The sequence below is a fragment of the Podarcis raffonei genome, chromosome 1 (assembly GCF_027172205.1).
Source record: "Podarcis raffonei isolate rPodRaf1 chromosome 1, rPodRaf1.pri, whole genome shotgun sequence".
Classification (NCBI taxonomy): domain Eukaryota; kingdom Metazoa; phylum Chordata; class Lepidosauria; order Squamata; family Lacertidae; genus Podarcis; species Podarcis raffonei.
Genome location: NC_070602.1, coordinates 132,403,692 through 132,416,266, shown reverse-complemented (window position 1 = coordinate 132,416,266; position 12,575 = coordinate 132,403,692). Strand labels below are relative to the sequence as shown.

Below are 12,575 nucleotides of genomic sequence, written 5' to 3'. Positions count from 1 at the left end.
TTTTTCATGAGGAAGGAATACTTCGTTTGATGAGATCTGGGGACATCTAAACTGTTGTTCAAAGATCTACTATGCAACAAAGTATTCAGTATTCTATTAATTATTCTACTGTCTATGGTGTAGAGTGCTTGGCTTGGCATACCCAGCTCTACCTCTCTTTTAAATCAGAACCAGTGAAGGCAGTGAAGGTCCTGTGTGACTGTCTTGAGGCGGTTGGAGGATGGATGGTGGCTAACAGATTGAGGTTGAATCCTGACAAGACAGAAGTACTGTTTTGGACGGATGGGGTGGGTGGGTGTGGGGGACTCCCTGGTCCTGAATGGGGCAACTGTGCCCCTGAAGGAGCAGGTGCGCAGCCTGGGAGTCATTTTGGACTCACAGTTGGACTCAATTTTGTGTCCAGGGCAGCTGTCTAACAGCTCTACCTGGTATGCAGGCTGAGACCCTACCTGCCTGTGGACTGTCTCAGTAGAGTGCTGCATGCTCTGGTTATCTCCCGCTTGGACTACTACCATGCGCTCTACGTGGGGCTACATTTGAAGGTGACCCGGAAACTGCAATTAATCCAGAATGTGGCAGCTAGACTGGTGGCTGGGAGTGGCTGCTGAGACCATATAACACCAGTCCTGAGAGACCTTCATTGGCTCCCAGTACATTTCTGAGCACAGTTTAAAGTGTTGTTGCTGACCTTTAAAGCCCTAAACGTCCCCAGCCCAGTATACCTGAAGGAGCATCTCCACCACCATCATTTGGCCTGGATCCTGAGGTCCAGCTCCAAGGGCCTTCTGGCGATTCCCTCACTGCAAGAAGTGAAGCTACAGGGAACCAGGCAGAGGGCCTTCTTGGCAATGGCAACCTCCCCTCAAATGCCAAGGAGATAAAGAACTATACAACTTTTAGAAGACATCTGAAGGCAGCTCTGTATTGGGAAGTTTTTAATGTTTGATGTTTTATTGTGTTTTTATATGTGCTGGAAGCAGCCCACAATGGCTGGGGAAACCCAGGCAGATGGATGGGGTATAAATTTAAAAATTATTATTATTATTATTATTATTATTATTATTATTGACCCCGGTATGAATAGCTGCTCTGCATCAACCAGGGTTTCGGTGTTTGAAAGCACAGCAAGAACCAGGGCATGTATGAAACTGCAAAAGTACGAACACCTTGGTCTCACAGCTGGCAGTGCTGGCATGTAGGTGCCAATGGGCTCCAAGTTAAATTACTATATAAATAAAGTAGAATCTCCATGTGAGGACTGTACACATGGTTGTATACATCGAATTCAGATAGGCAGCAGCTTGACAAAATGTTGCTACAATCACAGAAATGACAGCTGTGTGTACAGCCCACAGGTGGGGGTGTTGTGCCAGCAACAGATTTCAGAAGTGCTCCTACAGATGCCTGGCAGTAAGACACCATGCTCCTGAAATGCTCATGGGTGGGTTGTTTGCCCTTGTGAACCATTTTAAAGTCAGCTAGCTATTAAGCATTACTATTAATGTATTAATACTAGCATCTGTCTATATTAGTATTAAAGTAAAGCACCAACAGCACCACCCACCATGCAGAATTTCTAATTCCTACAAATAAAGTAAACTTCATTTGAATATCCCTTTAGCAATCAATAACATTAAGAAGTAAGGCCTGAGGGTGCCATTAAAACTGCACAGTGTTGATTATTTCCATCATGCACCCAAGTTTTACCATAGAAGGGGCACCATAAGGATTCTGTTCTCCAGTGCCAAAGATCTCGTAGGTCAGCAGTGGGGCTCAGAGATCTTGCCTCTTTCCCATCCCCCAGCCACACTTGACCACAACGGCAATTGTTCCATCTGCACTTGTGCATTTTATATACAGTGGTACCTCGGGTTACAAACGCTTTGGGTTTTGAACACTTCGTGCTGCAAACTCCGCCAACCCGGAAGTAGTACCTTGGGTTGAGAACTTTGCCCCACGATGAGAATGGAAATCGTGCGCCGGCGGCACGGCAGCAGCGGGAGGCCCCATTAGCGAAAGCACGCCTCAGGTTAAGAACGGTTTCGGGTTAAGAACGGACTTCCAGAATGAGTTAAGTTCATAACCTGAGGTACCACTGTATGTAGATACATATTTTCAAAGTCCTATATGCATTCACTACAGGAGCCTATGTAAAGCCATGATGCACTCTGACTCCTCAGGCAATTAATAGCGCTGTTTATAAGCTCCCATAAATGAGTATAAATAACTGAATGCAATGCAATGGTTCATAAAAATAAAAAAATACATACCTTCTGTAAGCATGGTTGGGCCATCTAACAAAATGAGCCTCTGGGCCACTCCAACAATGTTTGGCAGTAAGAGATCTTGAAGTTCGCCAAGGTTACTTGTGTCCAGGGCAGTATACACGAAGCTTCCATCAGTAGCAATTTGCTGAAGCTCTACATTGTCAGCATTCTCGACCCCAATGCTAAATGAAAATATACTCGCTTTCTTTATGGCCAAAATCCCCTCTCTAAGGTCATCGCTAGACTCACTGCCGCTTATCAGCACTAAGATCTGGGGGACACCCTCCTCTATCCTGCTGCCTCCTGACCGGGTGAAGTGGTTTTGCACCACATGCTCAAGAGCTTCCCCGATATTCGCTTCCTCGCCACCCGGCAGGCTAAGGGCCTTCACTGCATTTAAAATGTCAGCTTTTTGGTTGTAGCTGTTCAAGAAGAATGCAGTTCTGGGTTGATCACTATACGTCACTACCCCAATGCGTATGTGCTCATCTCCAACTGTGAGTTTTTCAATAAAATTTGCAAGGAAATCACGAATGGCTGCGATAGCGCCAGCGCCGATGTTGTTTGATCCGTCAATAAGGAAAATAATGTCAGCAGATTCTTGTGCTTAAAAAAAAAGAGAGAGAAATGCAACAGGTGAAAGCATTAAACAAAGTGATTCCATGCAAGTTGTTCTGACATGTTTCTTCGGAAACCGGCAAGAAACACGAATATGGAGGAACAAAACACAAGATGGCCAAGATCAAATTGCCTGCTACTTCTGCATTCTGATTGAATATGAATGACCAGATCATATCTATTAATTGCATACGAACATTGTACTTGAAAGAATTCTCACATAGGTCTACTTGAGGGTTGGGGAGTGACATCTTTTCATTGTATAGTTTATTACGTTTTGCATTTGTGGGCAGATCACTCCCACCTCTTTGTGCACACTGATACATGAGGCTGCGCTACACAACATCACCTTCATGCTTAAGGCATGTGGCCCTTATAGTCGCTATCTTCTGTGACCTGGCCCATGCACAACACCTTCTCAGGCTGTGCTTTCAGGCGCATTTGGCCAGCAAATAACCAACCACACCTGCAAAAATGTGCCCAAGTGCAAATCTGAAGACAAAGTTTTAAATCTTCAAAATGCAAATCTGAAAAATGGGACTGTAGTAATGTATATTAATATTTTTTTGAGGGGGAGCAGTAAGACTTTAAAGGCTTCCTGTGCATACCTACACAGCCAAATCTGTTCTGCTTCAAACCCTCCACAGCAGATAATGGGGAAGACACTGAAGTGGGCAGGGAGACAAGAGAGCAAGGAAGTCCCCTTTTGTAGGCAGAAATTCTTGCAATAAGAGGACAACTTTGCAGGCTACAAACCTTAAAGTACAAGTAAAATTGTTAAAATGTTAATCTAATGATAAATTATAAAACAACTTTAGAGCTTCTTAGAGAAATCCTGGAAAGAAGGGAATTGTGTATATAAAAAATATATGTTCAAATGCGTTTAACAATTCCAATCAAGAATTGACCAGGATATAAGGCAATGTTTTCAAAGGTCAAATGAGTATCACAGTATATTGACCATATATTTGTTCTTTATATTTAAGGTATGTCTACATGTTTACTAATGATATAAACACTAAAATTATTTATTTATTTTACTTATTTATATCCCACCCTTTTTCTATAAGGAGTAGAAAGAAAACCTATATAAATATGCTTGTAGACATGATTTATAGGAATATTGTTCAAAATTGCATTTCTAATGAAGACATTTCTGCTTTTATTCTTCATGTACCATTTGACTACTGGATATTCAATCAAGTAATGCAGAATCATGTTAAAACAAGGTGATGAAGCCAGTCATAACACAATTATCCAACCTTATATATGAGAATTCTTCCTGAATGATCAGCTGTTTTTGGATATAAGAAATGTATAATTACGTGGAACATCTCAATGGGAGGTAAGCTAGCACTGGATGAGCTTATCACAGATTAATTACCATAGTCATTAGTCAGGTGAAGTCAGCCATGGCTTGCTATAATCTGCACTGTCCTAAACTAATCTGAGTGTTTGGGAATCTGACCAAAATCACTGTGTCTTAACAAATGACCCTTAACACGTCAGTCTCCATATGTGGAGTTTTCTTGTAAAACTGTTGATCTGGAACAGCGCCTGTTCTGGTTCTTTTATCCACAAGCAGCTGAATGTGGATCATGTTTAGCTTCACACAATAGACAAGCGTCCTCTGCTCCCAGCAAAATTTAGTGCATTACTATAAAATGGCCAAAACTGGGGCTGAACTGATGACACAAGAATACTACAGTATTTCATGAATATTTAAATTCATCAAGATGATTAGAGGAAAAGCCACCAAACTCTGGTATTACATTATCTTTAAAGCATATTTAGATCAAATTTGGCCAGCATTTGCTCTTTTACAGTGACTATCTCACAGTTTATGCTACCAGTGGAGAGAACGATGGACTCGGACCACTGAGATTTTGGCTCAAAACTTTAAGCAAGTCACGATAACTGATCCTGAACAACCTCACTTGTAACTTGATCTTCCATAACTCTAGCCCTCAGCCCCCTGAGGAAGGGACAGGATACATCTGTGATGAATAAATATACTGAACATTCTGGAATGCTTAAAGTTTTCTGTTTTGCCATTTTAACTATCACACTCTTTGTTGGCCACAAAAACCTAGTGTGCTGGTATTTACTACATGACCTGAAGGTCCCATAAACTGAAATAGTGCTGATCTCAAAGAAATAGGGAGGAAGTATACATAACAGCTGGATAATTTGTCACCACTGAAATACCATTATACTGAAGTACACAAGGAAGGATTAGGCTGGTGGTGGAGGGCAAATTAAAGCATGCTTTGTTACACAACTAAGCAAAGGATTGTTGGCTTAGAAAGGAAGCAGTGACTTAGTCATTAACCGTGATGCAGTAAAATATGTATCAGGACAACGACAAAAGTGAACTGTGAACTGGTCAAGTAATTCATTTCCAGCATGACCAAAATCTGTCCTTTAATACAACTTTGGGAACATATCATCATGACATTTAATATGTGGAGGCTGTAAAAAGCACCTGTTGGGTTTAACATTCTATCTCAGGTAAAAAAGTATTTGTAATTGATTAAATATCATGTTATGCTTTGATATATATAAGATTAAGCCAATTATATGCCCATTTCTAGAAAAAGAACATTACTTTTGGATGCCGGCAACTATAGTAATATTTTTTAATAATACACCCTGTACTGTATATAGTTATATACATTCTGTGAATAACTGGAATAACCCTTGTGCACAGTTACCTTTAAGCACTGTTTAACTCATATACCATTTGCAATATATATTTCACAAGCCAGCTCTTCACGCTGGGCTCTGCCAGACCATGAACTCATATATAACACTGCATAAAGATGAACCAAGAATCTCATGGTGATGTGAGGGCTAAATCAGAGCTTCTGCTCAGATAACAGGATCCCACCATATTGGTTCAAATACAGATTAAACTCTGGCAGAAGGCTCTCAAAGAGACCCAGAGATGAATGTGTACTTTCCTAAACCCTTAGAGGTAAAGGGAAGATCCTACAATATGTGTTTCACATCTCTCTGCCTCCTGCATGCTCAAGTTCTCTAAAGGACGTTATGAAGATGTCTTGCCTTGAATTGACCTTTTTTGCATGGTGACCTTTTTTACCTTTTTTACATCAAAATCTGGGAATCAGTTCCAATTCCTTTAAAGCCAGTGATGGGAGTCGTTCCTGGCAACAAAGGTTACCATAGGTTTCTGATATGCTTTTTAGAATTTTACTTAAAAACATTAAAAATTCATTCTGATATCTAAATGGCCAGCTCATCAGTGACCTCAATGAATCTGAATATTGCCCCATAAGATTTGCAGAAAAATGAGAGAAACATCTGTTTGCCTGTGTATCATGCAGCAAAGCAATGGCGGATGATGGAGCACATAATGGAGTTAATCAGACAGGACAAGATGAGTGTTATAACCTGCATATTGCTGTCAACCTGCAACATTCAAAACATCCATTTCTCCTTTCATGCATCCCAGGGTATAAAAACAAAGGTCTGAGAAGTCCACAATGCAAGAGAATCGTTCTATCAATAGTTTTTCACATTCAGGATTCCCTTTACAAAATCATTTTGCTCCCGTTTTCTTCCATTTAATGAGGAACAGGAAGATATGAAGTAAGAGGAAATCTTCCACTTTGCCTGACTTCCATTTCTCTTTCATCGGAGGAGTTTCCTTGATTAGACTTGCCAGGTGTGCTTTTCTCCCATCCCTTTTATACGGCCCCTCCCCTAACTCTAGTAGTTAGCAGTAGGGGAGGGGTCCTACAAAAGGGATGGGAGAAAAGCACGTGGGGAGGGGCAGAGGTAGACAGCAGCTGCCACCGCACCTGGAAAGATTAACAGGTAAAGGGGAATCTCCATGTGGCCATCAAGGAAACTGGGCTTGACCAGCGACATGCTCCCACTGCCATGGCCAAGGCCCACTTCCTGTGTAAACTATTGCAAATAAGAAAACCACAAGGGAGCTCTTTGCCCCGCATTTCAAGCCCGTATATAACCTGAGAACAGGAAGGAGGCCACCTGATCTTGGGAAAGTCCTTGGGCACATAGATACTTTTTCCACATAAAGTGTAGCTCTAGGAAGGCTCATCAGTGGAGCATAGCTGTCAACTTTTCCCTTTTCTTGTGAGGAATCCTATTCGGAATAAGGGAATTTCCCTTTAAAAAGGGAAACGTTGACCGCTATGGAGTGGAGGAGGGGAGCTTAAGTTTTGCAAGCAACATTCATTTAGTTCTAGTTCTGTATCTGCAGTAAATGTAAGCTAAGGTGTGCTGATAGAGTCTTGACAGATCTTCATTCACTGTGATTTAGGTGTTCTTGAACACACCATTATCTCGGCTGCAGCAACCTCCCTCACAAAATGTGGTTACGATAACAATCTTCTATGTCACATTTAAATGACCACAGGATAAGGAAGCACTTTGGACTTCATTTGTATGTGATTCTGCTTTAGAGCCTGTAGCAAAAAAATATGCCAAATTGAGCAGCCTTTGTTTTTAACCCCTCAGATGTGCAACTTAGGGCCTTTCCAGACAATTCTGGCTTTTGTTACTCAGCAGCTGAAAAGAAGAGGGACCAGGCATCTTGCACTAACACAGCCCCCCAGTGTGCAGAGAATTTTTTCCAGCACTCCCTTGAGTTACTTATCACTTGCTGTAGTGAGATAAGCAACATTCCACCCATCTACATGACACTCTGTAAAATTTTAAAATACTTTATATATCTCATAACTGTATACATTTATTAGAGGTTAGGCACTCCCTGAGCATAGCACTCAAGCAAGGAATCCCTTGTGCAGGGTGCATGCAGGGAGATCTGCAGCAGAACGTCACTATTTTGTTATTTCTTCCTCCCATCTTTTTAATTTGATTCCTCTGGTTACTGTTGCCGGGAAAGGCCCTTGGTCCACACATCCAAATGTCTAAAATGATGGGAAGAGCACCAATTGCAACACCTCCCTTGAGTACAAGTGTTGCAATATCGCGGCAGAACAGTGTTACCTGTGATGTCTTTAATCACTCCTTTTGCTCCAGCCATTTCTGGAGTCATAGATGAGCGAATACTTGCAACTAAGTCTCCCACAATGCCGTGGAGAGCAGTAAAGTTCGCTAGGTTGAACAAGTGCATATCAAGGGGTTCGCTTGCTATTTCCTTTAATTCCCCTTCCACTGCATCCTGCACTCCAATGGCAAACATGTTTACATCGGCGGATTTAAGAACGGATGACGGCAGAGCCACATCATCTTGGGATCGTCCATCCGTTAACACTATAATAACCTGGGGGGCGCCATCGCTCACCCTGCTTCCAGCAGCTTTAGAAAGATGGTTCCGAATTAGAAACTCTAGTCCTTCTCCGGTCTTGGTTCCTCCCCCCATATAAGGCATGTGTGAAATATGGGAGAGGACATCTTGTACAGTATGGTATGTGTTTAACTGGAATTCTGTGTGTGGGTTTCCGCTGAACTGGACCAGACCAAACCGAAAATCGTTTCCACCCACATCTAATTGTTTTACAACATCATACAGAAACTCCCGAACAAGTTGGAAATGCTCCTTTCCAATGCTCCAAGAAGAATCCACTAGAAATATTATATCAGCAGCAGCACCGATTTTCACATCTTTAAAAAAAACACATGGATTTATGATTTTCTAGAGGCCACAGGCCAGGAGAGGGGAGTCTTGTTCTATAGTCATATACCCCGCTTGGCATAATTGACAGGAGCACAGACCTTATGAACCCATAAACCCAACAAATTGGGGCAGGAGGAAGGGGGAGGAAGCTCATTCCAACAGATCAGCTTGCTCTTGTTGAATATATGGTACGCTGAATATATAATTTTATTCCCTGTAAACTTATGGCTGTTTCTTGCTACAGAAACTTCTTCTAAAGGATTATTCTCTAGATATGGGATTCCCTTACCTAAGCAGGACGAGCAAACACCCTGATGCGTTCATGTGTCATCCTTTTCCAATGACTATAAGTCATACTCAAAACCTGTTGATCCAATGGTAGCAGCTCCTGAATAGGTCACTGAAGCATACAGTGGCAGTTTGACTGTTGATTTTGTTGGCCGCATTTGTGGGAATTGAAGTTATCCCACTTGCAAGGTTAACAGCCTTATTGTAACACTGGCTGAATCCGCAAATAACTAGAGCTATAGAAAAGTCCGCCCCACATGCTACGTTGGCACAATGCTGAAAATTATCACACTGCACTAGTAATGGGTAGATTTTTTGTACTGATTTAAAATGTCAATCCTTGAAATTATTTACATGCTTCTTACAGAAAAAAATGAAACACTTGAACCATTTTCCTGAGTTCATCTGAAGACTTAGGAAGTGCCTTGCGAACCTGCTACCAGTTTTTTTTAAAAAACCAAAGACCCAAAGACCTCCTCCTTCCCTTTACATGCCTATGAAGAGACAGTGGGAACAGGAGCTGTGTTTTCCTCCCACACTGCCTCTGCTTCCATCACCAGGTTGCTTAGGCTGCAAGAATCCTTGGGAGAACTACCTCTACCACAATCACCTGGGAATTCTGCCTTGGCATTTGACTAATCAGTGGGGCAGAAGGAGGAAATGAGGGGGAAAGCTGCTGCCAACTGCCACCTGACAAATAAGCAATGACAAGCAAGTAATGGCAGAAAACAAATCACTGGAGCGGGGTGGGAGTCACAACACTGGCTTCCTGGCAGCGGGGTTCCTGCTGCTTGCCAAGGGAGGGAGAAGGACAGTGGCTGGGAGGCCAGCGCAGGGTGGGTTCACCACTGGAGTGCATTTGCCAGTGCACCCAACCTGTGCCAACCTCTGCACTTTCCCTCCCTCCCTCCCACCTCCTCCAAGTAAGCAGCAGTAACCCTGCTGCCAGAAAGCTAGCATTGTGCCTCTCCACCCAGGGAAAGCCACTTCTGCATAATGGGAAGCAGGGACAGTGCCTGGTGGACTGGTATCTGGCACAGAGGGATTTTGCGGACAACAAAGGCTGGCAGCGTCAGGGAAATGTGGACATTATTTTCCAACTGGAATTTTGATCCAAGGCAGGAAAGAATTCTGGGGTTTTAAAAGCTCACTGGAATTGCATGCCAATAATTGGTAGAAAAAAGAATGGTATAAAGACTTACTACAATCACCCCTGTTCAATAGCCCTCAGATATTCTGAAATACTACCAAGCACATTAGAACATTAAAAAACTGGTCTCAGACTAATTTTTGATCACTTTTGAAAGGGGGTGGGAACAGTTTACTCTTTTGTATTGTAATAATGAGAATGAGGGTGGAAGGTGGAAGACTTCCATGGCCAACAGTATCCATATTTTTCCTGTGCTACGTATGTATACCAAGAGAGACACTGGCCATGTTTGGATGTAACTTTAAACCATAGTTTAACACAGTGAACCTTGGCAAGCCTCAAGATGACATGCTCCTCCTTTCCCTTCCATTTCAGATTAACCACAGTCAGTGAAAACAAAAGAAGTTCATACACTATGGTTTGAAGTTGGCTTGTTTCTACCAACCATAGTTAAAATGAACTACAGTTTGTCATGGCAAGCGGTGACTAAACTAAAACAGAGACAAAATTTTCTGAGCTCTGCGTGGCTGTGCTGGAGGAGGAGAGAGCTCGCAAGCCTAAGGCTTGTTTTGAAAATTAAGCTTGGTATATCCAAATCAACCTACTATTTCTACCAGTAAGCAAAGGTAAGGAAAAAAAGAGGTTATACAGGTGCAATTACTTAATTCACAGAGATCTGTCTCCAGTCTCTGTCATGGGATCACTGCAATGAATGTGTTTATGGAAACGCAACAGAGTTTCAGGGATATGAAGCTGCAGTTGGTACAACTGATTTGAACAAATATTTGTTAGGGCCCAAAATACATGTCCTCACTCTCTGCCAACTTCAAGGCATCAAAAAGCAAGTTACCTAAAGATAATGGCAACTTACCAGCTCCTTGCTGCTGGGCATCAGCATTATGGTAGCCTGAGAGTAAAAGACAAAAGATGGTCGCTAAAGGCAAATGCCGGTGTTTCCTCATTTTCTTTTTTAGGTGGGTTGGCTCGTTTCTCAAAGCACCAGTTCTTAGATCTGAAAAGAAACAGAGATGCTGTCAGGAAAATTCCTACAGAACTTCAAATGGGAAAGCTACATAACTCACTCATTCCACGAAGCAAGCACACATACCATAATGATTTTGCGTTTGCTATCAAGAACTGTTTTCAATCATGCAACAAAAATGAAAACTAGGCCATCAGTATTAACTTCTGGGCCACTCAGCCTGCGATTGTCACTGGCACAAATAGATTCTATCTTCTAGGAAGAGAAAGTCCTCGGCTGAGCCGCCTTCCTGGCCAGAGGGGCTTGGGAGGGAGCTACAGCCCCTCAGAGCTCTGTTACCTCCCCAGCTTATAAAGTAAGATGCAAGGAAACCTCTCGTGCCCTCCCTTCTCCCAGGTTCCCTCTCCCTCTGAGCCTTGTGCTGATAAGAGGTGACATGGCTGAGCTCCAAAGACTGCAGCCCACATCCGGATTCATCCAGGCTATGCTGGCACGAGGTGTGTAATGGCAAGGTCTGAAACAGTGTTGAGCTCCTGCAACAGCATTTTGTGCCTGAGGTTTAAAGGCTTATCCCTGCCCCATGAAGATGGAGACGCCTCATTCCAATTAGCCAAAAGTGTTTCAGCGTCTCAACTTCTCTGCCAATTTAACTCAGCACTTGCAACACAACAAGGAAGTCTGAGCTCATTAACGACAAGCAACATGTTTCTGTAACAAAAATAAACAATTGTCAAAAACAAACCAGTTGGAAATAAGAGAGTTCCAGATCATTTAAAATTTTGAAACTGTGCACTATCTCGTCAGTGAGAGATGCTGAAGAGTGGACTCCCTCAAAAGTTGGTGGAGGTTTTGGGGCAGAGGTTGGATGGTCATCTGTCAGGAAACCTTTAGTTCTGGTTCCTGTTTTGAGAAGTTGGACTAGGGTGCTCCTGGGGTTCCTTCCAATTCTTTGGTCTGAGAAGTTAAACCACACAGTCCAACGCATGCACAGCTAAGGTTAACGACTACAGATCGCATCAATAACTTCTTGCAGGATGTATCTGGTTTGATGGAAATGAGGAAGAAACCTCCAGAATCATAAGGCCTCAAACTCATTAGAACAGCTATACAGGAAGAAATCAGTCAGGTACTATGCATGTGCCCACTGTATAGCCAATAAAAAATAGGTTGCCATCCAGAAAACAAAGTAGGCTAGCATATATCCAGAATGGCTCCTTGGCATGTGAGCAACCAACTTGAACCCAGATGCATCTCTTCCCCTCTTGGAACTACAGGGCCAGCACAACCTCTCCTTTGTGATCATTTCCCTTATGTGGTGCCACCACTCACTACAGTTGGAGTCCAGCTTAGCGATGTTCTTCCATCCGGAGTCCCCAGATCAGTGTTTCCTCAAACTTGGGTCTCAGTTATTGTTGGACTACAACTCCCAACATCCCTAGCTAGCAGGACCAGTGGCCAGGGATTATGGGAGTTGTGGTCCAACAACTGCTGGAGACCCAAGTTTGAGAAACCCATCCCCAGATGTTGCTGGATTACCACCCCCACAAATGCAGATGATGTCCATGAGGCAACATCCAACGTCAAGCTGCCCTCTTTGTCCCATGCCATCACCCAGCTGCCTGGAGTCCTACTTGTAACTGG

General features: G+C 42.8%; 1 protein-coding gene across 17 annotated transcripts in view; it reads right to left on the bottom strand.

The window, feature by feature from the left end:
* COL6A3 (collagen type VI alpha 3 chain) overlaps positions 1 to 12,575 on the bottom strand; it is a 110,595-nt gene that overhangs the window by 76,634 nt on the left and 21,386 nt on the right. For 15 of the 17 annotated variants that reach the window (XM_053362632.1, XM_053362656.1, XM_053362638.1 and 12 more), the window contains exons 2-3: positions 10,824 to 10,964; positions 2,271 to 2,873 (exon numbers count right to left, since the gene is read on the bottom strand). In XM_053362632.1, the coding sequence (XP_053218607.1) occupies positions 2,271 to 2,873; positions 10,824 to 10,964 (744 nt within the window). Of the gene's footprint in view, positions 1 to 2,270; positions 2,874 to 10,823; positions 10,965 to 11,060; positions 11,153 to 12,575 lie in introns of those variants that run through there. The other 2 variants (XM_053362681.1, XM_053362763.1) reach the window with 2 other exon arrangements.